At 56.9% G+C, this 27,308-nt stretch overlaps 1 protein-coding gene across 1 annotated transcript in view; it reads left to right on the forward strand.

Annotated features, from left to right (window-relative positions):
* Positions 1-23,706, forward strand: part of CLPTM1 (CLPTM1 regulator of GABA type A receptor forward trafficking) — a 28,412-nt gene extending 4,706 nt beyond the window's left edge. The window contains exons 2-14 of the mRNA XM_045812603.2: positions 1,454-1,566; positions 8,600-8,723; positions 9,891-10,049; positions 12,362-12,479; positions 16,564-16,649; positions 17,477-17,597; positions 18,159-18,403; positions 19,125-19,218; positions 21,115-21,305; positions 21,572-21,667; positions 21,965-22,100; positions 22,671-22,838; positions 22,956-23,706. Coding sequence (XP_045668559.2) covers positions 1,454-1,566; positions 8,600-8,723; positions 9,891-10,049; positions 12,362-12,479; positions 16,564-16,649; positions 17,477-17,597; positions 18,159-18,403; positions 19,125-19,218; positions 21,115-21,305; positions 21,572-21,667; positions 21,965-22,100; positions 22,671-22,838; positions 22,956-23,239 — 1,935 coding nt within the window. The 3' untranslated portion in view covers positions 23,240-23,706. The remainder of the gene's footprint in view (positions 1-1,453; positions 1,567-8,599; positions 8,724-9,890; positions 10,050-12,361; positions 12,480-16,563; positions 16,650-17,476; positions 17,598-18,158; positions 18,404-19,124; positions 19,219-21,114; positions 21,306-21,571; positions 21,668-21,964; positions 22,101-22,670; positions 22,839-22,955) is intronic.
* Positions 23,707-27,308: the final 3,602 nt, after the last annotated feature.

Raw genomic sequence — 27,308 nt, forward strand, 5'->3', positions numbered from 1 at the left:
CAGTATTTTCACAACCTGGCCCTGGGGTCAGAGGGGAAGCGACGTACCCAAGACCTCACAGCCAGGAACTACTGGATCCCAGAGCCCCCACCTTTTACCGTGGTGGTGTCCCACACGTTGGGAGATACAGGGATAAGCTCTTGCTGGTGAAGGGGACAGGGCATAACAAATGCCGGCGAGAGGCGGGTTTGGGGCTGTGGTGGGGGGACGGCTGGGCGGTGGAGGCCTGGAGGGGCGTGGGTGTGGGGGGCCTGGGCGCTGGGGGCACGCCCTTCAGGGAGCACATGTTGATTCCACAGGTGTTTCTTGAACCCCTGCTCTGTGCTGGGCAGTGGTTCTGCCCAACGGTGACCATGACAGTCCTGGTCCTGCCTCTTGAAGGCTGAGTGGTGAGGGGACAGAGCTGGGAGGAGGAGGAGGACAGAATCTGGGAACCAGCAGGTGCAAGGAAAGGAGCGGGAAGAACTTCCCCATCTCGGGCCCTTCCTGACATCATGACATTCTCTGTTTCTGAGTGAAGATTCTTCTTCTAGGAAGCCCTGCCTGCCCTCCCTGGCCTACCCACCCCCTTGTCATCCTGCTGACCTTTTCCTTCCTGAGTGACCTAGACAAGTGGGTTAGCCTCCCTCAGCTTCCATTTGCCCGGCTGCTGAATGGAGATGTTCATGGTTCTGGCCCCACAGGGCAGCGTGTGCTGTTTGTGGCACGGACCTCTGTCGTGGCTCACACTCTCGCTGTGTTTTTCTGCGTCTGTCTCCTGCTGGGTAGGAGCTCCTGCAGGGACAGGCTCCACACAGGGCTGGCCACAGAGGAGGCCTTAGGAAGTGTTTGCCCAGGGAAGGACCTCTCAGACAAACCCAAGCCTTACAGAATCTGGCCGTGGTCACCCTTCTGCCTTGTCCCCAGTAGCCACCTTGCATCCCGGGCTCTGGCTTCAGGGAGCAGTGTGGACTGTCCTCACCATGAGACTGTGTCCTTCCCCTTCCTTTCTGTACTTGCTGCTTCCTCTGCATTGTCCCCTTGTTGTATTTTAGGCCTCAGCTCCAGTGGTCCCTTCCTCCAGGAAGGCCTCCCTGACCTCCAGGCTGGACCACATGTCTCTGGGATCCTATATCCCTGCCCTGTCCACTCTGGATCATCCCGGTCTGGGGACTGTTTGGCTCCCCTACTGGACTGTGATCCCAAGGAGGGCAGCACAGGACTGTCTCGGTCACCTCTGTGTCACCAGCACAGAGTAGGTTCTGGGGGAGTGTTGGAGTGTTTTCGTCTTGAAGGGGTAAGATCCATCACCACCCTTCCTGGGTGAGTTTAATCATCCATTCCCCAGTTACTGATCAGCACCTGCTCTGGGTGCTTAGCCCTGTGCTGGGCCTTGGCATACAGTGGTGCCTAAGCCAGCCCCAGTGCCTCAGGTGATGCCCTCCCTCCTTACACTCGTCTCTGTTTCCTGCAGGTGACCAGCAATGGCAGCATCGGGAGGGACCCGCCGGCGGAGACCCAGCCCCAGAACCCGCCACCCCAGCCAGCACCCAACGCCTGGCAGGTCATCAAAGGCGTGCTGTTCAGGTGAGCAGATGACGGTTGGTTTTGTTCACTGAAAAACATTCAAATAAGGAAAGCATAAAGAAGAAAGAAAAGAGTCGCTGGGGATGACCATCACTGTGTCGGTGGAGATCTTTTTCTTTTTTTAATATGACAGAGGGTTTTTTTGTCGTGGTGGTGGTTTTTGGGTTGGTTGGTTGGTTGGTTTGTTTTTAAGATTTTATTTTTAAGTAATCGCTACACCCAGTGCGGGGCTTGAACCCATGACCCCAGGGTCAAGAGTCCAAGCTCTACGGACTCAGCCAGCCAGGTGCCCCTAAAATATACCGGATTAATTTGCTAGGGCTGCTGTAACAAGTAGCTCAGGCCAGGGGTGGGGGGGCTTAAGCAACAGAAATTTATTCTCTCACAGTTCTGGAGGCTACAAGTCTGAGATCAAGGTGTCAGCATGTCTGCTTTCTTCTGAGGCCTCTGTCCTTGGCTTGGAGATGGCTGTTTCCTGTGTCCCTATATGGCCTTCCCAGTGTGGTGTCTGTGTCCTGGTCTCTTAGAAGGACACCAGGCCGCCCTAGTGGCCTCACTTAGCTTTAATCAGCTCTTTAAAGGCCGTATTTCCAAATACAGTCACCGAAGTACTCAGGGTTAGGACTCCAGCATATGAGGGTGGGTCGGGGAGGGAACAGGGACACACACAGTTTAGCCACAGCGCATACATTACATAAAGCCTTCCATTTTAAAACCTCTTTTTAAGTGCACAGTTGTGCAACCATCACCCCCGTCCATCTCCAGAACTTTCTCGTCTCCCCAGACTGAAACTATGTCCATTAAGCACTTAGCCTCCATTTGCCTTCCCTCCAGCCCCTGCCACCCACCATTCTACTTTCCGTCACTATGAACTTGACTGCTCTACTCACCTCATATAAGTGGAGTCATACAGGCTGTCCATTTGGCTAGCGGTGATCTTTGGGTGGGTGTATTCACATGGCCATTTCCTGGGTTGTGGGAGCACAAGGCCTGCCTTCTGGAAGCCCGGCCTCTGGCTGAGGTCCTGGGGAGATACTGGGTAGGGGTGGGGAGATATACCTGGGGCTGAGTTCTTCCTCTGCCGGCCTAGACCTGGTGACAGTTCCCTTCTCTATCTGGGCCTTTTTTGCCCATCTGCAAAACGGACATTTCTTTGTCTTTCCAGAGACGTCTTTTAGCGAAATGTTCAAGAGACAGGCTATGCATTTAAGCAGGCACTTTCTCTCCTAATCAGCAATAAGGAATTCCCTGGCAGAGTTGTTCGGTCATTTGTTTGTTCGTTTGTTTATTAAGGTTTTATTTGGATTCTAGTTAGTTAACCTACAGTGTATTAGTTTCAGGCGTACAGTATAGTGATTCAGCAATTCCGCACATCACCTGGTGCTCGTCACAAGTGCCCTCCTTCATCCCCATCACCATTTCACCCACCCGGCACCCACCTCCCCTCTGCTAACCAGCCGTGTGTTCTGTGTAGTGAAGCGTCTGTTTCTTGGTTTGTCTCTCTTTCTCCCTCTCTCTCTTTTTTTTCCCTTTACCTGTTTGTTTTGCTTCTTAAATTCCACAGATGAGTGAAATCATGTGGTATTTGTCCTTCTCTGACTGACTTTGCTTAGTGTCATAGTCTCTGGCTCCCGCCATGGCGGGCAAATGGCAAGCTTTCATCCTTTTTCACGGCTTAGTAATATTCCATCGTACGTATGTATACACCACCTCTTCTGTATCCATTCACCCGTCAGTCGGTGGACACTCGGGCTGCTTCCAGAATTTGGCTGTCGTAAGTAATGCTGCTGTGAGCATCAGGGTGCATGTAGCCCTTTGAATCAGTATTTTTGTATTTTTGGGGTAAATACCTAGGAGTGCAATTGCTGGGTCATAGGGTGGTTCCATTTTTAACTTTCTGAGGAACCTCCGTCCTGTTGTCCACAGCGGCTGCCCCTGTTTGCATTCCCAGCAGCGGTGCTGGAGGGTTCCTTTTCCTCCACATCCCCGCGCAGCCGAGTTGTGTAAACCAGTCCTCCCCTCGGCTGGGACGGCCTCACGTGGCCGTGGCCTGCGGCCAGGGAGCCTGGGAAGTGTGGTCTTTATTCCAGGACACCGAGCACCCTGAGGAAAGCAGGAATTTTGCTCCTGAGGAAGAAGAGAGTGGTTTGGTTGGCCCAGCTGCTTTTCTCTTCCAGGCCGTCTTATTCATTTATTTTGTTTTACTAAACTCATAAGTAATACACACTTATTGTAGAAAGTAAAATCAAAGAATACAGATGCACAGAAAGAAGGAAGTGACAGGGAAGCGGAACGGATCGGTGGCCGTCCCATAAACACACACGTGCAGTTTGCCTTCGGTGAGATTGTAGGAGGGTGCTCACAGACAGTTCCAAACAGACAAAAACCGCGACCAGCCTGCTTGTCCTGACTGGACGATCAGCTACGGAAATGCTGGGGGGGGGCTGGTGGAGTCGAACGATGTGTAGGAACGCAGGTCTGTTCCGACATCTCAGTCCCCCGGCCTCTGAGCCGTGTGTCCCAGTTGGCTGATGGTCCCTCTTGTGCCTGAGTTTCCATCTCAGGAGTTCGGAATCCTGCCAGTTAGCTCACAGGACACGAAAGGATGCCACGAGCTTCTGGCATCTGCTCAGAATTGGCCGGGATCACTGTTGTTGCTGAGTGTTCAAAAAACCTTAGAAAATTACAAAGAGAAACAGCCGGGGAAAAAAAAGCCCACCATCCCAGACACAGTCAGCGGTCACATTTTGGTGTGGGCCAGGCCCGCTGGCCCGGTGGCCTCCGACAGGGCCACCTAGGACGCGAAACTCCCCACTGTTCCGCCCGGACACTTGGGCGCCATCCCTGATGTGCCCCCGACCTTCTTCCACTGCAGAGCCTCCGTTCCCTGCCTTCTCCGTCCCACTCTGCCCTGCCGTGTCCAGTAAGGACCTGGAATTTTCTTACCTATCGGTTCCTTTTTTTTTTTTCCATGCTCCAAGCAGCTGCGAATAAAGATTATTTTTATCTTTCCCTTCACTTTTACATAAGAGCAGCCTATTTTACACAGTTCTGCACCTTGATTTTTTCTCATTAACAGTATATCTTAGAAATCTTTCCGCATCAGTACCTAAGGGCGCTTCCTTCAGATAGACATTTTTAATACAGTCCCAGCTTAGGCTCATTTCCTCCCTTAGAACCAGGCAGCACTGAACCTCAGCCTGGCTGGGGGCCCGGAGACCGTCTCGTCTGGCATTCTGAAACTGGGGTTCAGGGTTTGTGTTCAAGGGCCTGTGAACTCTCCAAAACTTTGAGTAGATTGCGTGAGAATGGCCTTTATCGGGGGAGAGAGAGTGGAGTCTGATTTTCAGCGCCTCTTCACGTTACACCAGTGGTTACCTGGCATGGGGGATGAGATGGGAACCGGGTGGGAGAGTTTTCTTTCTGTCTTTTCATCTGTCTCACATTTTTCTGAGCCTGCGAACGTAAGGTACCTATGTGGGGTGGGAGAGAAGATGGAAAGTCTCTTTTCTTTGCTGAGTCCAGGAGGTTGAAAGGCATTAGGGGAGAGCCAGTCCCCTATAGGCCTGTCATCATCGGGTAGGGCTTCCTGGCCTGGGCTGTGTGGATGGAGGGGTGTGGCCAGGATTCCTCTGCAAGGATCCACAGAACCGTGGGCCTGCAGGTACACGCAGGTGCTCTTCAGGGAATTGGGGATCTGGCATCTCTAAAACACGTCTGGTGCAGTCAGCCTTGTTTTACACATGGGGACCCAGAAGCCCAGAGGGGGTGGGATTCCTGCAGGCCACACACTAAGCCGCGGCAGGGCTGCCAGTGCGTGTCCTCGCTCCCACACCCTCCCTTGGCATATGTACTAAAATGGGAGCCTCTCTTGGAGGTGGAGGGTTCTCCCGAGATTACTGGTTCCAGACCTTCCTCGGCCGTGTGCGCCAGGGACTTCTTGGGGAGGCAGCAGATGGCTCACCTGGGCCATGGCCCTTGTGATCCCAGACCCCGGGGCTCCAGAGCTCCTAATGGCAGAGACAAGTCCCTGTGCCTGATCCTGCCCTTCAGTGTGGTTGGGGGCCACCTACACTAGAATTCCCTTGTAGTGTTTTTCCATTCCAAAGAGTTTGTCTGCCTCTTTTCCTTTGACGAAACTAATAATAGCTAACACTGCTGAAGTTCTTACTGAGCGTATACCGGCTTCATTCTAGATGATGCATATTTATCATGGGGGCATATGTGTATGTACTTACATACAGATGCAGGTCTGCCTCGATGCATTTAATGCTTACAAACAACCCTAGGAGGTAGGTAGTGTCATCCCCATTTTAACTGTTGAGGAAACAGAGGTCTGGAGAGGTTAAGAGTCTTGCCTGAGGCCACACAGTTGGTAAGAGGCAGAGCTGGGCTTCAGATCCAGGTAGTGCAGCTTAGAGGCTGAGCACTTAACCTCTGCTATATTGCTTTTCACAGTAATTAATAAGTACTTGTCTCATTGAATAAGTACACAGCGGCATGTGTCTGAGAGACCCGAATTAACACAAAGAAGACTTTTATTTCTCTCTCATGTACTCTTCTGGACTTAGACCAGGATTCTGCAGTCTTCTGCAACCCGGATTCTTTCCTGCTTTTGTTCGACGTCACTAGGTTTTGCCCCTTATCTGCATGGCGTAAGATGGCTGCTGAGGATCCAGCCACCACATCCACGTTCTAGGAGGGAAGAAGAAATCAAGGAGGCATGCTCTGTCTCTTTAACAACACTCTCCAAAGCCTAGCACAATGCACGGTGTTTGTATTCCAGGACTTCCCTGTGTCCGCTCCTAGCTATAAGTGAGGCTGAAATTATAGTATTTATTCTGGGTAGCCAAGGGATCCAGCTAAAATGTAAGAATTTTCTTTTTGAGACAAAAGGGGAAGATGGATATTGGGAAACATATCTGCTACAGTTTTGTTTGGGGGCTTTTCTTTTGTTTGTTAAAAAGAAAGAAGTTCAAAAAGAAAAGCCTAAAGAAGACAGTAAAAATCACCTAAGGATAACTGTCCTTCATCATTACTGTATTGGATCGTGATCCTTTTATGTGTTGATTCGTATAAATGCTGGGGGGTTTTTTGTTTTTGTTTTTAAAGTGAGCTCTCTGCCCAACGTGGGGCCCGAACTTACGACCCTGGGATCAAGAGTCATGTGCTCCACCCACTGACCCAGCCAGGCGCCCCTGGTTTTTTTATTCAAGACTTTTTAAGGCACTATTGTGTTTTTGCTTTACCTGTTTGCCTTCCACTACTCCCCCAAATCCGGAAACCCGTTTGAAAGTCATTTCATACCTTTCTCTGTTTTTATTTCAATGTAAAGGTGCAAATACATGGTTTGGGGTTTTTTGGGTGGGTGTGGGTTTTTTTGGTTTTGTTTTTTTAAAGATTTTATTTTTAAGTAATTTCTGTACCTAGTGTGGAGCTTGAACTCACGACCCCGAGATCAAGAGTCATGTGCTCAGGGTGGCTTAGTGGATTACGGGTCTGACTCTTGATCTCACCCGAGGTCTTGATCTCAGGGTCCTGAGTTTGAGCCCTGTATTGGGTTCCACGCTGGGTGTGGAGCCTCCCCACCCCCAAAAAAAAAAAAAAAAAAAAAAGGGAGTTGCATTCTCTACTGACTGACCAGCCAGGTGCCCGGTGTGGTACTTTTGAAGCTTCTTGATACAACATTTGAGGGTTTTTTTATAACAACAAATTCTGAAACATCAGCGTTCGGTTTTTCTGAGCATCTCAGAGTTAAGCATAGGAGTACTTTCTGGCCTAGGATGAACATATTTTCCTCCAGAGAAGAAGTGCTTTCCTTGTGCTGGCTGCTCGGGGCATCATCTGGGGTCTCCTTGCGCCAGGTTCGGGGCTCTGGCTGTGTCTACCTGGTGACTCTTGGGGAGGACTAGGCCTCGCCTGCCTCCCTGGTCCTGGATGTGGTGCTCTGTGGGGTCTTAGCTTCTTGTATGGTAGTTCTCTGGTTACCGCATGTGGGCCCTTGGCTAGCATTTCTGTGATCCATCAACACACCTAGCAAATGTCTTCACACAAAAAGAAGCTTCCAGTGCTCTTTTACTTCTTTTGGTTCCAGTCTTCCCTTCAGGTTTTGCCTGGTAAATCTATACTCTTGTCCATTTAGTGTTTTTAAGAATATAGACTTACAAATACGCATATGTAAACTTGAAGGAGAACATATATGAGAACATATATGAGAAGGATATATTCTTGTTGTATCAGGATACATAATTATATATGTAAAATTAGTATTAATGCGTTCTTAGCATATTCATTTTTATTAAGTTTTTCCAGTTGGTTTTGTTTTTTTTTTTTAAGATTATTTATTTATTTTGACAGAGAAAGAGAGCACAAGCAAGGGGAGCAGCAGGCAGAGGGAGAGGGAGAAGCAGGCTCCCCGCTGAGCAGGGAGACTGACGTGGGGCTCAGTCCCAGGCACCTGGGATCATGACCCGAGCCAAAGGCAGACGCTTAACTGACTCAGCCACCCAGGCATCCCGTCCAGTTGATTGTTTCCAACAGCAGTGTTGGCCTGAATAGCCTAGGCCAGTATTACTACAAATTGGGACTAACCCTTTACTTACTGTCCCCTTCTCAAGCCTTCAGTTGATTTGAAGTTCTGCAGCGCTGCTCTCAAAGCTGCTGTGCCTCTAAAATACTGACATTCCAGATTCTTAGGATTCTCTGACTTTGGGATTCCAGGGGCCTGGCATACTAGGTTTCCTAGGTCCGAGGTTAGAAGGTCCAAGCCTTGCAGCCCTGTGGCCCCCAGGCGCTTCTGGAGGACTCACGGGGCGGGGGTCTATGGGGAAATGGGGGCGGCACCCTGGACATGGCCTCCGGGGGCATCTTGTCTTCTCACCAGCCCGGTGACTGCCTTGTTAGGGGCCTTTCCTCCTCGGTCTCCAGCTTTGGGTCGGGCCCCCAGCGTGTGCTGTGTCAGAAGGAGGCCAGGTAGGCCCGTGTTGAAAAGAAGAGGCTCGGGGCTCACCGTGTGCCCTGCTTGCCTCCTCAGGATCTTCATCATCTGGGTCATCAGCAGCTGGTTCCGCCGAGGGCCGGCCCCTCAGGACCAGGCAGGCCCCGGAGGAGCCCCGCGCGTCGCCAGCCGCAACCTGTTCCCCAAAGACACTTTAATGGTAACGGCTGGCTGGGAGGCCAGACTCGGGAGACGACCATGTGGGGGAGGATGTGAGGGAGTGACATGGGCAGTTGGGACAGACAGGTCCCTCGTCGCTGTCAGCTGGGCACGAGGTCCAGGGTTGAGGACTCCAGGTCCGTCCTCAGCCCACGAGACCTGTGTCACTCTAGTAACACCCCTGAGGAATTCTTTCTAAATTCTTTTGGTTTTGTGGGGAAGAGGGACAACAAAGGTTTCACTCAGTTGTTTAAAAACTGCTTTAATAGGGTCCTAACGTAATTTATTTGAAAAGTACGTTCAGGTCTTAAAAGTTGCAAAGGGAGGTGTGCAGGGACTGGAAGGGAAGGATTGGGAGAGAGAGAGAGAGTGGGGAGCCCGGCAGAGGCAGCCCAGGAGAGCGAGCGAGAAGAGGGAGACGTATGCTGTCCTGGGGCTGGGGCTTGGGGTTTGGGAGCCCCCGCAGCTAGTGCCCAGACCCCAGTAATTGAGACTTCTCCCACCTGTCGCTTCTCTGCAGCTCTGGGAACCCCGACTGCACAGAATTCTAGTTAGTGGGGGGTGACCACTGCTCAGAGAGGCTGTCTGTCAGTGGGCATTCAGGGCTCTGTTCAAAGATGGCCACGGGGACCTGGAAGGGAGGGCACTGTCTGAGGGCCGGTTTCTCCACTTCCCCTGTGTTTTCAGGAGTCTGTTAACCCTCTCGCAGTTCTCGACTGGGCTTTATCCGTGGGCCTGCAGAGCTCTGACCAAGCAGGCTGTAAGAGAAGGGAGAAGATCATTCAAGGAGACTTGATCCCTTCTGACCCGAAATTCTACCCTTTTTTTTTTTTTAAGTAAAAATAATGGGGCTCGAACTCATTTAGTTGCATGCCTTACCAACTGAGCCCATCAGGCGCCGAGCCCAAATTCTAATTGGCAGGCCGGCCATTCTTCCGTTATTTTTTGCTCATGGACGCCACAGACTGAGACCAGGACAGCCGTGGTGGGGGGGTGGAGAAAAGAGAAAATGGGTTCTTCGGGCTGCTGTTCTTCACCGGCCCCCTCTCCACTCCCACCGCAGAATCATTCCTCTTAGCACGCTGACTGCTGCCTCGGCTCTTGGTCAGCCTTCAGAGGGTCTCGGCAGCAGCCCTGAGCCCCCTTCCTGCCCCTGCCCTGCCCGCAGAACCTGCACGTGTACATCTCCGAGCACGAGCACTTTACAGACTTCAATGCCACATCAGCGCTCTTCTGGGAGCAGCACGACCTCGTGTACGGCGACTGGACTAGCGGCGAGAACTCAGACGGCTGCTACGAGCACTTCGCCGAGCTCGACATTCCACAGGTGGGGTCAGCTCCCGGGCTCTGGCTCCAGGGCCGCGCTGCTCGCGCTGGAGGGCCTTTTCCTTGAACCAGCTCCCGGTTTGCAGCCTGAGTTGGGCCTCTGAGCCTGGAGCTGCCCGCTGTTCACATGTTGTGTAACCACAGGGAGGCCCCGGATGTCTCTGGGCCTTGGCCTCCCCATCTGAAAAATGTGAACAGGGTTGGAATTGGCCTCGGATCCTCTCAGCTACCTCAGGGGCATGTAAACCTGTGCTTTAAACCAGTGAAGGATTAGTAACCGACCTTGGGGGTGTGTCAGGCAGCCCTGTTTGAAAGCGGTAGTTAATACCGATGGAGCACTTACTATGTGTGGGGCACCAAGCTAGGCCGACCGGTGGGAGCCTCCCTGCTGCCTTATGAAGTGGCAGCTATCCTCTCCATTTGACTGACTGATAAGGAAACTGAGACACAGAGAGCTTGGGTGACTTAAAAGGTCAGAGAGCTTGTGAGAGATTGAAGCTCAGGCTACCTGGCTCTGGACTCTCACAGCCCCAGGCTCAAATCCTGCCTCCTCCAGGAGGCCTTCCTTGACACTCAGGCTGGTGCAGCAGGCCCTCTCTGGGCTTCTGGATCCAAGCCTGCACACTCTGGGTTGTTACTCCTGGGGCCGGTTTGGTCACCGCTGTGTCCCCAGCTCTGCTCAGCATGGGGCCAATACATCAGCGAATACACGAGTCAGAGAGTGTAATGAATCAGTGAATTAGTGGGTGTTGATATCTCTTTGGGGCTACCCTCTCATTCATTTCTCCCCAGCAGGTCTTCTTGGCCCCTGGGGGGAGGGGCCGTGTCTGTCTGGGTGCCTGGAAGCAGGGTCTGGGCACCATGCTGGGGCGGGTGGGGTAACTGCAGGGGGCGGCTCCCAGCCGCCAGAGCCCTCCCTGGATGGGATCCCAGGAAGGCTGAGGGGGCAGCAAGTTGGATGGTGAGAGTCATTCCCAAGCGTGCCTGTCTAACCCTCCTTCCCAGCTTCGGGGCGGGCGGCGGCCCAGTTGTGCCTGATTTTCATTTACTCTTTTCATTTCCCACGCAGGGCCACAGGGGAAGCACCAGGTTCGGTCAGAAGCAGAAGGAGGGATGGGGGGAGCCCAGCCAGAGCCTTTCCTGGGGGTTTCCATGGGAAAAGCAAGGCAGACAGGGGAAACAGCTTAGGATCGGCTCCTTCGGATGTTGGTGAGCTCTGGGCTAGAGAGGTGGTCTCTAGCTGGACGTACCCCATCCTGGGTGATTTAGGGAAGCTAGGTATGTAAGAGTTATTAGGTCAAGGGAGTAGGTGGAATGTGGGTTTAGGATTGGTTGGTTTGCATATGAAAGATGTGTTCAAAGGCAGGTGAGTTGTCTCTAGGAATTAGTAACCCTGGAAGGGGCAAGTCTCCCCAGCCAGCTAAGAACACCCCCCTCCTCCCTCCCCGCTACCTCCCACCCCCTGCTCCAAGATGTTCGCTGGTAAAAATACACAAAACATGATGAACACAGAGGTGGGCTTAAAAGGCAGGGAATTGAGGGGGACAAGTAAACCCAAGTTCTGCTGCACAGAGCTCCGACGGAGGCCTCAATCGGCCTTGGCCATCCATCCAGGGCCGTAGGCAAGTGGCTGCCCTCTGGGGTTTCCTCATGTGTAACAGGTGGGTGTGACAGTAGTCCCCGTCCTGGGGAGATAGTAGGTGACAGACAGGCACGGGCAGAGCGGAGGACACAGGTGGTGAGAGGCAGAGCCGCACAGGAGCCCACAGACTGGGTTAAGATCCACTTACTCACCACGTTGCACAACCCCTGCGTGAGGCCCCGTTTCCTCATCTGGAGAATGGGGGTAGTCACACCACGCAAAGCATGCGGTTTACATGCGTCAGTTACATAACGTGAACACACTGGATTCGGTGGGTACCATTTGAAGTGCCCGGAGCAGGGTCTGGGCCATTGTTTTACTGTCGAATGGGTTAAAATTGCTGGCATTTATCGAGCTCCTCCTCTGTGCCCGCGTGGCCATGCTGGGGGCTCTCAGATAATCTTCCTAGCGCTGTGAGTTCGGCAACGCTTATCTGCATGGCGCAGGCGGGCACAGAGGCCGCAGGGAGGTGGAGCCTGGAGTCCCACAGCCAGGGGGGTGCTCTGGCCGGGACTCAAATCTGAGCGTGTCTGACATGAGCGGTTTGAGTCGTTCAGCTCCACTGCCACCCGAGCACTCGGCAGCGGGGAGCTGGGACTGATGAGGCTGCCGGGGCCGGGCACTCCGAGGGGCTTCAGCGTGTCCTTTTTCCCTGTCGGCCTGCCTCGCAGAGCGTCCAGCAGAATGGCTCTATCTACATCCACGTCTACTTCACCAAGAGCGGCTTCCACCCAGACCCCCGGCAGAAGGCCCTTTACCGCCGGCTCGCGACAGTCCACATGTCACGGAGTAAGCACCCCCACCGCGCGGCTGACCCCCCCGTGCCAGGTCCACGAGGGCAGGCAGGAAGCCCGGCACAGGGAGGCTGGGGTCGGCGGGCTGGGCTCGAGCCCCACCCGCCCTCTAAGCCTCTGTGGACACCTGTGAGCAGACGGGAGAGGAGTCAGAGAGCAGGCAGAGAAGGGGACTTTTGAAGGGCAGGGGACAGTGTTCGTAGACGGGCGGGCAGCTTGTGTACACTCCTGGGCCTGCTCAGGGCAGACGCTCAGGAACAGTCTGCGAATGAGCAACGGGAGTGAGCAGGGGAAACAGGAGGACCTCTGGGCTTTGTGTGATCCAGGGTGAGGACTGGAAATGTGTCCGTGTTTCCCCAGTCCATGCAAACGGGAGCTGCACAGACGTGCCGCCCTTCCGGGCCTCGTGCAGCAGCGCCTGGCTTCCAGGCGGTCCGTTTGGATGGTCCTGTGCGTGAGGGTCGTGCAGCCAGGCGAGGTCCCCGTTCTCCCTCTGGCTGACTGTGAGAACAAGCGCCAGGGCCTGTGAGTGACCCCAGGAAACCTCAGGTCAGGGCGAGCCATTTGCGACTTCTGACATGGCCCAATTACGATGGGGGGGGGGGTTTCCTCTGCCCAGAGCGTTGTCTTCGATTTCATCTCTTCTTGCCACACGTGGTTCACAATTCAAGTAACTCAACAAGACAGTGCAAGTCCCCAGGCTCCTGTTCACCTCTCCCCTCCTCCCCCGTCCCCACAGCCAGCTGCCTTTGAGCTCCGGTCGCTGTCTCTGCTCCTTCCCCTCCAGCGCTCCCCCAAACCAGGCGATCCTGCAGTTTCTTGGCTTTTCAGTCGGAGGTGTTTCCTCTGGGCTAGGTCCTACCCTGGAAGAGAAAAGCCCCACACAGGAAGGAGATTTTGAGGAGATTCTAATTCAGTGTTTAGGTGCTTTTGAGTACGTGGCTTATTGGCGTCAGAGCCCCATGCTGAACATAGTCCCTTTTTCCTTCCTGTCCAACTTTTCGTTTTGTGTGAGATTAATTGTGGTTGTGTCCTTTTCCTCCCTCTTGCGGTCTCTGTCCTCGAATCCACTGTCTCCTGATTGGCAGCCCTAGGGATCTCTCGCCATACTTGAGTTTCAGCAGATCTAGAAACTCAGGGGCGTGCTCAGAAAGTTCCCGTTCCCCTGCCGTGAATCTCGTGGGCCTGCCTGGGGGTTTAGTTCAGACCCCTCCGGCTGTTCCTGTGCAGGGCGGCAATAGATGCGCTTCTGCTTTTGTGAGGTAGGCCTTCCCTAACTTCGGGGGTATAAAAATATCCCAAGGGATGATCATTTTTTCATTATCATCTGTAGTCGGCAAAACAAACAGTTGGTGAACCCATATCAGCCTCCACAGCTGATCTGGAAAAGTCCCCTCGTGTGTGCCGAGCCCTGTTCTGTGAGCGTGTCTGTGGAATGTGATCCGTGGGACGTTCTGCCCAGCTGGCTTCCACCAGCAGGATCTGGTGCAGGCAGAGGCAAGCAGAGGGAGTGTGGCTTGCATGGGTAGTCTCCACGGCTGTGGCCCCTTGAGCGGCATGGATCAGGGGTCTGGGTTAAATGTGCCTGACGCCTCAGAGGTTGCCTCGAATGTGACCCAGGAGAGCAACTGCCCCCTTGCATCCCATATGCCCCCGATCGATGCCACCGTTACCTTCTGTGGTTCTGCCTTTGGTGAACTTGATCTGTACCAAGGCGTGGTTGAGGTCACGTCCACAGTCAGTGTGACACATGAGAGAGAATCTGCAGCCCCTGGACCTGAAAAGCCCGCCAGGATCCTCCACACCTCCCTCCCCAGTCTCACAGCTGGGACCCCTTGGAGCAGGGATGTGAAGGGACTCAGCGCAGGCCACATGCTGAGTCCAGAGGGAAGAACGAGAGAATGGGGTCAGAGAAGCCGCCTCTCTCCCCAGAGGGCCAGCAGTCGGTACCTAGAGCAACATGGTCCCATAGCTACAACGCCGCCCCACAAGTCCTTCTTGTCTCCTAGTGGCCATGTGAGTGTTAGTAATAATTTTATTGAAGTCAACATACTGTCATTTCGACATGTAATCAGTGTAAAAAATTAGTGAGATATCTTACATTCTTCTTTGTGTTGTCTCGAAGTTCCGTGTGTGTTTTGCACTCACAGCAGATCTGTTTGGGCCAGCCACGTGCTCAGTGTCTGTAGCCACACGTGGTCAGTGACTGTCCTGGCTGGTGCGATTCTAGAAGGTGTAACTCCGAGGAGCGGGGACTCTTCTCCCCAACAGAAGCCAGGTCCATCTCATGTTACAGTCCAGTCGGAATGCCACCCAGTTGTAAAATGTTCTCCACTTGAGCCAAAGTCTCCTCCTGGGGCTGGGCACAGCTCCTCCCTTCCCTGGACAGCCTCTCCCAGGTGTGGAACAGCAGCAGAGCAGAGCGTGTCCCCCTGGAAGGTTTCCTCCAGGATGCCCACCCTTGGGTGTTTCCTGTGCTCCCTGGAGGTGGGGCCAAGGTCTCACATGAACTAACACGATAGACGGTGGGGGGTGGCGTTCATGTTAACGAGAAGAGCAGCAGGCCCTGAGCTGAAACTGAAAGCCAATTCCCAGAAGCATTTTTGAACTTGAGCTCATCCATAGACTCCAAAAGCCCCAAGCCCTGGTTCTGGGTGAGTGGGAGGGATCTGGGCCCTGTGGTTTGTGGAAGTGTGACGGGCAGGGATGCTGCCTGCCTGTGCTCTTCACAGTGGTCCTGCCAAGAAGGGGTGGTGCTTTGAACCCCATTCTTCAGAGGAGAGACTGAAGCCCAGGGAAGTGACATAGCTCACCAGTGTCCCTCAGGGAGACTGAGCCAGGATGTGACCCCGAGCCCCCACTCTTGGCCAGCTCCCTTTCCCATTTCCCCATCTCTCCCAGGCCTGCAGGGGCAGGATGGAGAAGTCACCAGAGGGGCAGGCCATGGTTGGTCTTAGCATAAGGAGGAGCTGAAAAGTACCGGGCCAGGGTGGAGGAGGGGAGATGGGACATAAGCAAGCACAGGCCTTCTCTTCTTGGCAAGTCTTGGCAGCCTCCTGGGCAGGGCGGCAGGGAGCCTGTAGCCCACCTGGCCCCTGCAAGAGGAAGTGAGGGCCACCCCCGGCTGGGGATTCACAGCCCCAAAGTATTTCTCACATTGGTGGCTCAGGCCTTTTCCAGAACTGTCCACAAACTGTCCGCAGCCTGCCTGTTGACGGTCATGGGTTCTGCCAGTTGTCAGTCCTGGGGTTCTCGGACTGGAGGAGGCAGAGAGCAGACAAGCCAGCCGACGGGGAGGCAGACTTGGGGCTGGGATAAAAAGTGGTGAGGGAGATGGAAATGGCGAGCAGGACAGCAGGACGGCCTCCTGCAGTGGGGTGGGCAGGGAAGCCTGCGGAAGAGGAAGGGACTGGAAGGCTACGAAGGAGCCCACCGCGAAGGTTCCAGCCACGGTGGATGCGTGCCAGGGAGATGGAGCAGCACCTCTGAAGGCCCAGGGTTGGCAGATTGGGGGAGTGAGGAGTGAGGCGGGCTAAGGCAGGAGGTCAGTGGGGCCGTGGTGAGCGTCGCAGGTGCCCTGCTCGGGGAGCGGGAGCCTTCTGGGTTTCTGGAGCAGCAGGACATGAGCAGACGCTCGGCTTAAAAGTCTCTGGTTGCCCTGTGGAGAGCAGGTCGTGGGGGCAAGAGTGGCCACCAGGAGTCCGGTGAGGACTGTGGCCCTCAGGTGGGGGATGCCGTGGCTGGCAGGGTGCGGCCACAGAGGTGGCGGGAGTGGTTGGATGCAAGGCACGTGCTGGGGCGGCGGGGGGCCTCCCTGGAACGGCCGGTGGAACGGATGGAGCAGATTCTGGAGAAGGAAGACTCTAGGTTTTTGCCTGGGGCCGTTTGGCAGGGGTTGGTGTCCCTGCCAGGATGGGGAGGTGGACAGGATGGGGTCTGAGAGGCCAGCTCAGGCTCTCCGGCTCCCGTTGCCACCCCGTCATTTCGGGAGGCCAGCAAGTGGTGGTGGGGGGCAGAGGTCTGGCGTCTGGTGCGAGCAGCTCTCCTGTCCGCCCTCTCGCCTCCGCTCCCTCGCGCAGTGATCAACAAGTACAAGCGCCGGCGCTTTCAGAAAACCAAGAACCTGCTGACGGGAGAGACGGAAGCCGATCCAGAAATGATCAAGGTAAATGTGCGCGGAGCTGGGAGGCCCTGGGGGAGCGGCTGGGCCCTTCGCCGCCCAGCAGCCAGCCCCCGTGGGTTCCCCTTGGGCGCTACCACCGAGCCGCTGTGGAGGCTTGGTCAGGCCGCCACGCCTCTCTGGGCCTCAGTTTCCTGTCTGGAAACCAGGTGAGGAGTCGGAGCTACCTCTCAGGATGGGGAGGATTCCAGGCAGGGGTGTAGCAGCCAGAGCCACGGAGCAGGTCCTTAGACGGACCAGCCCCGGCGAGAAGGTCCTGTCACTGTTCCCATTTTCAGACAAGGAGACTTGCCCCAAGTGTCACAGCCAGGACGTGGCAGGACCAGGCTTCACATGCAGGCAGCCAGGCCCCGGAGCCCAGGCTCAGCCCGGCCCCGAGCAGGCAGCTGATAATGTGACTGTAGCAGAACTACTGCCTGGCAGGCTGGGGGTGCTGGGGGGTTAACTGTGCTGCTGGGCACCAGGAGCCTTCCTTTCTCTGCAAGGAAGGTGGGACGGGAAGGATGACCCCAAGCGCAGAGGCTGCGTGTGGGTCCCACATCCGGGCTTTGCAGCCTGGCATATGACCCCGTCCACATCCTCAGGCCTCGGTTTTCCTGCTCTGTTAGGTGCTGGGGGGGCGGGGCTCCAGGGAGGGGGTGGGGAAGATTCTGTAAAGGCTGGTATAGGGATCATCTGGGGTAAGCCCTTGGCCAGAGGTCACCGTGGTTGCCCTTCTGCTCTCGCAATGTCACGGAAGCCCTCAGGAGGAAGCAGGCAGGTGCCTCTGAGGCCCCCTTCCCCCAGCCCCGCCTCACCCCATCTTCCCTCAGAGGGCTGAGGACTACGGTCCCGTGGAGGTGATCTCCCATTGGCACCCCAACATCACCATCAACATCGTGGACGACCACACGCCGTGGGTGAAGGGCAGCGTGCCGCCGCCTCTGGACCAGTGTGAGCTCCCGGCCGCCCCCCGGACCCCAGCTGTTTCCTTGTCTCCCCGGCCCACCTCCCTGTGAGATCTGACTGCATCTCCACCACTCCCAAGCTCCCCACCTGCCCCCTGGCACTCCCCTTTCTCTCCTCTCCTTCCTGTACCTCCTGGTGACCCCAGCACTGACCCTCTGTGTGCCCAAACCAGTCTTCTGGCAAGTCTCATCTAGCCCATGAGCTGTCGAAGCCCCTGACTTTTGAAGTCGGGACGGCATCGTTGAAAAACCCAGATTCCTGACTTTTACAAAATCCTGATACGTGGTCACTGCGGGGCAGCCGTGGGTTGGAGCCGAGCTACAGATGTCCCCTTCAGGTGGGGCCTGCCCAGCAGAGATCCAGCAGCTCTTCAGCTCCCCGTGGTGTAGCTGAGAAGCGTCCCCTGTCTCTGGTCTCTGTCAGAGGTCCCCGTGGACACCTGAATCTGCCACTTTGTCCTTGGAGGCCCGGGGATCTCCCCGCGCTCGTGGGTGCCGGCGGCCTCCAGCCCTGGCTGAGCCGTGCCCCCGCCCCACGTGCCCGCAGATGTGAAGTTTGACGCCGTGAGTGGGGACTACTACCCCATCATCTACTTCAACGACTACTGGAACCTGCAGAAGGACTACTACCCCATCAACGAGAGCCTGGCCAGCTTGCCGCTCCGCGTCTCCTTCTGCCCGCTCTCGCTCTGGCGCTGGCAGCTGTACGCCGCCCAGAGCACCAAGTCACCCTGGAACTTCCTGGGTGACGAGCTATATGAGCAGTCAGACGAGGAGCAGGACTCGGTGAAGGTGAGGCGGGACGGGGGCTTTCCAGCACCTTCCTGGGCTGCAGGAGGGGAAGGGGAAGTGGGCCCTCCGGCATCCTGGGGACCTCCGGCCCGAGCTCCCTGCCCAGTTTCACAACCTCCCGGGCCCCCTCCCCGCAGCAGGCCCCCGGCTGGCTCTGGGGGTCGTGTCTCCGAGGCTTCCATGGGCCTCCTTGTCATCCTTGTCGCAGCTTTTGTGTCGGCTCAGCCAGGCCTTTCAGGTCTGGACCTGCGCCCCCCGCCCTGCCCCCGCCTGTCTTCTTGACCCTGGGCTCCGACTCTGAGTCTCTGCTCCTTCTTACCGCGTCCTTGAACATCTTCTGTTCCCACCTTTCTCTTGGCCGGTGTCTGTGTCCTGAAGACTCGGTTGTGTCTCCCTGGGCTTGTCTTCAGTGCTGAGTTTCCAGTCCTCACCCCAGCTGTCCCTTCATCTGTCTCGGTCACCCTGCCTCTCGCCCATCACTGTCTGTCCACCCCCCCCCCATCTACACCACACTCCCCAGCCCTCCGTGCCCATCTGCCCATCCTCACCCACTCTCCTGCTGGCCGGCATGCTCTCTCCTTCCCCGGGGCAGCCCCAGGGCTCAGGGCCTCTGGGGTCCAGGGGAAGGAGAGCGGCGCTGGCTAGGGAAGGTGCTGCAGCGGTCAGCCCTGGGCGAGGGCATGGCCGTGCTCACAGGCATTGCCCCCACCCCCACCCCCAGGTTGCACTCCTAGAGACCAACCCCTACCTGTTGGCGCTCACCATCATCGTGTCCATCGTCCACAGTGTCTTTGAGTTCCTGGCCTTCAAGAACGGTAGGGTGGGACCCTGGGGCCTGTGGGAGGCCATGGGGGCTTGGGAGGTAGGGCCTGCCCCCTTCCTCTTTCCCTCCTTCCCCGTAGGTTCTCCCTCTATGTGGGGTCTCTCAGCCCCACTCTCCAGAGGCCTGGGTTGCTGGGGAGGGTAGTGGCCCCAAAACTCCCAGCCCAGAAACTCCCATCCAGCGGGTGTGGTGCCCGGGAAGGAGCTGGCCTGTTGCTCTGGCAGAGGCCGGGATGGCACCAGGAAGCAGGGCCGGGGAACCCCAAGGCCGGATCAGTCAGGGAAGCCCCAGAGCTGCTCCTGGTGCCCTGCACAGCAGGCTTTTGTAGGGGGAGGCCCCTCGAGGCTGAGCGGATGGGGCCCACCTGAGTGGGAAGGCGACAGCCCTATCCTCAGAAGGCCCCTAGGTTCCAAAGGCCAGCAGTGTGAGGCGGGACTGGCCAGGTGCCAGGCACTGTCCTTAGCACCGTCATTAGTTAGCTTGTGGAGTCCCTACGGCCCCAGCCCTGCGAGGAATCCTGTCATTACCTTCATGCTTGCAGGTGAGGAAGTGGAGGCTCAGGGAGGCTAGGTAACTTGCCTGCAGTCACACAGCTCCCAAGTGACGGAGCCAGGGTTTGGACCCAGGCAGGGGCTCTGACACCCACCTTCACCCTTGAAGCCGTGTGGGCCACTTCTTCGTTCCCTAGAGAGGCCCCGTCTGAGGGCGGCCTGGTGCTCTGCAGCCTGTGCGAGCAGCAGTCCTAACGGGTGTTACCAGTATTAAGACCATACTGCCACGGTTGAGCGTTACCTTCTAGAAGTGAGTAACGTCCAAGTTGGACAGCAGGTGGTGGCGACCAGCGGGAGGGAAGGAGTTGTTGGCTGTGCCTGGCCACGCCCGGGCTCCCAAGCCTCCTGCTGATTTCCAGCTTGGTCGCCCACGTTCCCACTTCCTCCTGAGAAACGAGGGCACAGAGGGGATGGCCCCTCGCCCTGGGCGCCTTTATACCCCATGCTTGTTGACTCCCTTGTCGGAGGCGGGACTCAGATCTGCCTGCCTCCGACAGAACTGAATCCAGATCCAGACTTCCCAGTCAGGACTGGGGGGCTCTAGGAGTGTCCCCCTAGGTCTCCTCAGGGCCTGATGGTCTGATGGTGGGGGGAGCAAGCCTGGCGAGGGTGCCAGAGCTCTGGAATCAGAGTCGGAATCGGAGTGGGTGGACAGCCTTGCACACCGATGCTGGGCCAGCCCTGTGTGACCCTGGCTTGGCTTCTGGAAGGCAGGCATCATGGCGGGTCGGCTGCCTGTGGCCACAGGTGTTACCCACCTTGGCCCATGGGAGGCCAGGGCTCAGAGAGGGGCTGCCTGGCCCTGTGGGTGGGGGCTCCCCAGGGGTGCGGGAAGGAGTTCTGGTTGGGGACCAGAGTCCAGGGCCTCGTCGGCGCCCCAGGAGTGTCTGAGGTCCTTCCGGGTATCAGGGTGGTGAGTTGGAGGAGCTGGTCTCGAAGTGCACGTCCCAGAGCCTCCTGCCCAGGGGAGGCAGCGTGGCACCAGGTGGACAGCCTGGGTCTGCTGTCGCGTAGACCTGGCCTGCAGCCACATTCTGCCAGGACAGGCCGTGTGGCCTGAGGAATGGGGCTTCCCTGACCAGCCTCAGCACCTGGCGTGTGGCGAGCCCGGGGACGTGGCAGGGGCCACTGTTCCCGTCCCTGCCGCCGCCGACCTCTGGGTGTGCCCTTGAGGCAGACTCTTCTTGGGAGGGGAGGGTGGTGGGTGCTATATACCCCTCCCCCTTGGCAGACCCAGCGCCATGTCGGGGGCTTCTGAGGAGGATGGGGCCCGAGGGGGCTGCGGGAGGGACTCGGAGGCTCCGCAGCCTCTCGGCTTCGCCCCATCTCTTGTGCAGATATCCAGTTTTGGAACAGCCGGCAGTCTCTGGAGGGCCTGTCCGTGCGCTCCGTCTTCTTCGGCGTTTTCCAGTCTTTCGTGGTCCTTCTCTATATCCTGGACAACGAGACCAACTTTGTGGTGCAGGTCAGCGTCTTCATCGGGGTCCTCATCGACCTCTGGAAGATCACCAAGGTCATGGACGTCCGGGTAAGGCGAGGCCGCTGTGCTGTTTTGGGGGCTGCTGGGGATTGGAATGGGGGTTGTCTGCCCCAGCCAGACCCTGGAGCTGGCCCCTGGGGGTTTCCCAATGCCTGTTGCACTCCCAGGACCAAGGGGATTTTCGCACCAGGGGATTTTTTGGGTCACACGTGGGGCAGGGGAACTGGGAACAGTGAGGAAGGGCAGGGGCTGGAACTAGCGTGGGGGTGGGAGCCAGGGTGGCAGCTGACCACGGCCTCCCTCCCTGTCTACAGCTGGACCGGGAGCACAAGGTGGCAGGACTCTTCCCCCGCCCAACCTTCAAAGACAAGTCCACGTACATCGAGTCCTCGACCAAAGTGTATGATGATGTGAGTGTGACCCACAGTGGGCCCCGGGGAGGGTCTTCAAGCCCCCACACACCCCTGGACCAGGAGATGGGCAGTGCGGGGGGGGGGTCCAGGGCATCTGCCTGCCCACTGACGGCCCAGCCATTCTTTATGGCCGCTGTCACACCCTCCAGTGTTCCGTGCCTGCCGTGTATACTTCCTATCCAAGTCCAGAGTTCCCAGGGCCACCTGGAAATCCCCCTGGTCTGGCCTGCCAGACCAGGTGTGGGTGGGTGAGGGTGGGGAGCAGGGGTGCCAGCCCCACCCTGTGCCCCACAGATGGCGTTCCGGTACCTGTCGTGGATCCTCTTCCCGCTCCTGGGCTGCTACGCTGTCTACAGCCTCCTGTACCTGGAACACAAGGGCTGGTACTCCTGGGTGCTCAGCATGCTCTACGGTTTCCTGCTGACCTTCGGTGAGCAGGCCCTGGCCACGCTCGGCACCCCTCCTCAGGGCAGACTCAGCAGCACGCGTTCCTGGCTCCCGTGCTGGGCCACATGGGGAACCAGGTCCAGTGAGCCTGGCCCTGCTAATGCTCATGGTCCCGTGTGGGAGAGACTCATCCCCAGACAGGGACGACCCAGGGTGGGCGGGGGTGGCATGTGAGGAGCCTTGGAGGGGTGCCTGGTCGAGTCTGGGGGTCAGGGAGGACTTCCGGGAGGCCATGTGTTTCAGTCCTTGTCCTCGGGGGCCCTTTCAGAGGAAACAAGCCGACAGGCGAGTCACAGCATGTGGCAGGTGCCACGAGGGGCTGAAGTTAAGGGGGTTGGGGAGACCTCACTCAGGAGATGGTGTGTAAACTGAGGCCTGAAAGATGCCCAGGGGGGTGATGGGGAAGCTATGGTAAGATGCACCTGGGGTGGGAGCGGCGAGGAGGCCAGGGCGGCCGAAGAACAGCGAAGAGAGACCAGAAGTGCAGTCCGAGAGGTCGGGGGTCAGGGCACCCGTTCCTCTGCTCACGGGGGTCCTTCCATGGTCACTGCAGGCTTCATCACCATGACCCCCCAGCTCTTCATCAACTACAAGCTCAAGTCCGTGGCGCACCTGCCCTGGCGCATGCTCACCTACAAGGCCCTCAACACCTTCATCGACGACCTGTTCGCCTTTGTCATCAAGATGCCTGTCATGTACCGGATCGGCTGCCTGCGGGACGGTGAGGCCCGGCGGGAGGCCCGGTGGGAGGGGCCGCGGCGCCAGTGCCGGCGCTCGGGCTCAGTCTAGGGGTACCGGGCGGGCCCCTTCCTCTCACACTGCCCCCCTCACCCCCCAGATGTGGTCTTCTTCATCTACCTCTACCAGCGGTGGATCTACCGCGTCGACCCCACGCGGGTGAATGAGTTTGGCATGAGTGGCGAGGCCCCGACGGCAGCCGCCCCTGTGGCCGAGGCCCCGACAGCAGCAGGGGCCCTCCCGCCCCCATCCGCCCCGGCCCCCGCCGCCACCACCACCGCCGCCGCCAGGGAGGAGGCCTCCAAGCCCACCCAGGGGGCCAGCTCCACCACCGAGCCCCAGGAAGCCCCTCCAAAGCCAGCAGAGGACAAGAAAAGGGATTAGCTGCCCCGGTCCTCCTCTTCCGCTCCGGTTCCTGGTGACCATCACCACCACCACCCCCCAGCTACCCTGGCCCCCTCGCCTCCCCTCCCTGTCGCCCTTTCCCTGGACAGATCGGGCCAGGGCGGCGGGAGGCCCCCCTTGGGCCGGAGCCCAGCGTGCATCGGGGAGGGGGGGGAGGCCGGGGCAGGCCAGGGCACGTTGTCTGTGGAGGCGCCGTCTGTCCGTGTGTTCCTCTGTGTTTCTAGCCATCTCGCCCTGCCAGCCCAGCACCATTGGGAATCATGGCGAAGCCGACATGGCGCTGCCGAGGTGGGGGGCCAGGCGGGGGAGCGGCTGGGGCCCCTTTGTGGGATGCCCACGGCCATCCATCATCTTGTCCCTTGTCCCCCGGCCACGCTCCTCCTCCCAGACCGCCGCCCTTTAACACAGTCTGGATTTAATAAATTCATATGGGTGTTTAACTTAAACTCAGCCATCCCCCCTCGTGCCTGCCTTCCTCTGCCATCCTGGAGGTAGCTTCACCAGGCTGTGGGTGGCTCTCCTGGGTCTTCGAGGGAGACCTGCAGGGTGCCGGATGCAGGAGGAGACAGGGACCCTCATGGCCAGGCCCCTTCCTCACCCTTCCCCTCCCAGCAGCCTTCCAAGGGGCTTCCATAACTGTCCCCATCTCACAGATGGGAAGCTGTTCACTGTGACCTTCTGTTCTTACCACGAGGCTGCAGCTGGCTGGCCGAGGCTCAGAGCCTTGCCTGTGCCCCCTGATGGTTTCCTGGCCTCACGCTGCCAGGCAGCGCAGCAGCACAGGCCTGCCTCACGAGTAGACACCCACCGTCCTGATAATTTCCCATCAGACTGACTCGTTCAGCAGTCCCTGCACCCTGGACACAAGCTCGCTTCTCTAGACCTGTGAGCTCTCTGCCCGGGGTTGCGGTAGGGGTACAGGGGCGAAGCCTTAGGCGGAGTGGTGTGCCTGGCTGTAGTGCTCGGGAGCTGTTGGGGTGACATCAGCATCCTCGGGGCTGCCTGCCTTGAGGACCCAGCCAAGACCTTAGCGCAGGGCACACGTGTCTTCCCAACTGCCTGGGTGCCGGGGACTGTTCACCTGATTTATAGACAAGGACATAGGTCTCTGGGTGTCCCTATGCTCCGAGCGGTTAGGACCCCCGCATTTCCAGATTTACTGTTTTTGGGAGGTGGCCTCATCAACACTGAGGAGGGGAGGCCACAGGGCTGAGGAACACACAGGCTCCGCCTGCCACCCCGCCCTGTGGAGCGGGGCAGGGAATCCAGGAGGTCCCAGGAGGTATTGGCACACACAGACCCCCACGTGTACAACATGGGACAGTGGGCTCCTCACGTCAGGCAGTAGTGACACGCTCCACTCCCTCCCCTGCTTCATTTCACAATTGCCAGTGCCCCGGGAGAAAGCACGGGCACCCCTGCAGGGCCTCTGTCCCACGACTCTAGGAACCAAAGAGGCTCTCAGGCCACCTGGACTCACTGGCCTCCCCCTGCAGGCACATGCCCAAGGCTTTGGCAAGGCCCAGCAGCTATAACCTGCACCGCCCATCCCCCCCTCCCCAATCACTCGGGAGTGTCATGTCTTCACTTCTGCTGAGACCACCTGTTCCAGGCTGTTCCCTGTTCTGTCCCGGTCCTGCCCCTCCTGTTCACTCAGCAGCCAGAGGGTTTTCTAAAACACAAACCTGGCCCTACGGGTCCTCTGCTTAGGATCTACCACAGTTCCCAGTACCCTTGGGAGAAGAGCCCAGGCCCCTAACTAATGAGCAAGGTCTTGAGGGGATGAGACTTAACCCCTACAGCCTGATGAATCTCCCTTGCTTTAACTTGCCATGATCTCTCACCTTCTGGCTCTAGACCCTGCTCTCCCCTTACCTGGGACATGCCCTCAGGCACACAGCTCTACCTTATCCTGTGCATCCTCCACATTGCAGTTCCATTGTCTCTTCTTCAGGAAGCCCTCCCTGACCACCTGATCTGGGACCCCCAGCTCCCTGGGCTCTCACCCCCCAAGCCCTGCCCGCTATGGGTCAATCACTGCCTGGAGACAGATTATTCTCCACTGGACTGAGCCTCGTGAGGACAGAGCCAGGGCTGTCTTGGTCACTGCTCTGTCCTCCGGGAATGTTTGCTGAGCATGTTTGTACACTCAGACATGTACACACCCAGAAGTGTGGACCTTGACGGGGCCTGCATTAACACAGGGGTAGAGAAACTGACATGCGGTCACTCCACACATTTTTCCTGAGCCACTCCCCTGCACGTTGTCCTGAGTCGGAGGGTTCTGCTTATACAGCGGGGACCAAGACAGCCCAGGCCCGCCCTCATGGGGCTTAGAGCCCAGCAGAAGCCCCGAGTGCTGAGGATTCCTGACTTGTCATGCCAGTTGTTCACCCAATAAACAGTGGTGAGGCCCGACGTTTGCAAGGGGCGGGAGGGCATCAAGCGGGCTCCTGGTCCTATTGTAGGAGCCACAATTCGATGTTCCCTATCATGAGCCAGACTCTAGTCTAAGGATTATTTGTGGTTTGCTTTCTCTGTCAAATGGAATGTTATTCAATGTCCCCATCACCTTCCAGGCCGTCCTTCTATCCTCATGTCCACTACTCCAGCCTCCTTGTCCCCTGAACATGCCATGCGTGTTCCCACCTCTGGGTCTTTGCATCTGCTGTTCCCTGTGCCTCGCACACTTCCTGGATAGCCACATAGACCCTTCATCATTTCAACTCTCTGCTCAGTGTCATCTCAGACCTTCCCTGAACATCCTCCCCCAAACAGTACCTTCCAAACCCAGTCCATATAGCCTGCTTTATTCTGTAATGCTGCCATCACCATCAGACACACACACATAATTTGCTTCTCTATTTTTCCATTGGTCTCCCCCACCTTGGATTTCAGTTCCATGTGATGGCAGGGGCTTTTGTTTGTTAGGTTCCTTGCTGTGTCCCCGGCTTTTGGAACAGTGCCCGACATATTAAGAGCTATATGCAAGTGTCCACTATTTTCAGTACCTTACTGAATCCTCACAACCATCCTATTATAAGACCCATTTTACAGACGGGGAAACCGAGGCTCAGAGAGATGAAGTCAAGTTGCCTGAGGTCACACTGCTGGTAAGTGGGAGACCCACAATTTGAACCCACACAGCCCGATTCTGGACCTTCACATCATAACCTCTTGCAATGCTCTTGTGAAACAGTACAGCCTGCAGGCCAAATCCAGCTTTTTCTAGTATTTGTGTGATTTTTACATGTTTAAGTGGCTGGAAAAAAATCTCAAAAATATTTCCTTTGACATGAAAATTATACAAAATCCAGATTTCAATGTCCATAAAATAATGCTTTATTGGAACATGGCCACCCTCATTGTTTCTGTGCTGTCTTTGGCCGCTTTTTCTGGAAAAAGTTTGCTCGATATTTTGCTCTATGGCAATAGCTCTCCAGCTTGGGCTTGAGCTCTCTGCATCTACCTGAAGGGCTTAGGGCCACACTCTGAGACTCCACTGTACATGATTCTGCTTCCCACGAGCAGGCACCCGGCCTGTTTTGGTGACTGCTCTGACCTGGTGCCCAGTGCAGGCCCTGGCACACAGCAGGTGCTCAATAAGTGTATGTTGAATGAATCAATGAGTCTGTGTGGATCAAACATGGAGAGAAGAGGTGGAAATCTTACAGAAGCAGACGGAAAATGCCAAACCTTGGCTCTGTGGTCGGAGGGTGCCGGGCATCCAAGTTAGGACCCGATGGTCAACTAGTCATTCTCAGGGAGAGGGAAGGCCTAGGAATGTGACCTAACCAAAGGGCTGCCTTTCTTTGAGCTTCAGTCTCCTCTCTGCAATAATCCTAATTTGATCACTTGCCTCTGACGCTGGGAGGCACCTGTGAGGACCTCAGGTAAGCCCTTTGCTCAGGGGTGGGGCACACAGCTCAGTATGCACGCTGGGAGCTGGGAGCTCCACGGCTGACGTTCCCACACCGAGTTACCGAGCCCTCGAGCTGAAAGTGTTCTGGGCTATTAGGAAACTTGAAGGGGCAGTGGAGAGAGGGAT

The sequence above is a fragment of the Ursus americanus genome, chromosome 21, assembly GCF_024610735.1.
Source record: "Ursus americanus isolate L20-20 chromosome 21, mUrsAme1.1.p, whole genome shotgun sequence".
Classification (NCBI taxonomy): Eukaryota; Metazoa; Chordata; class Mammalia; order Carnivora; family Ursidae; genus Ursus; species Ursus americanus.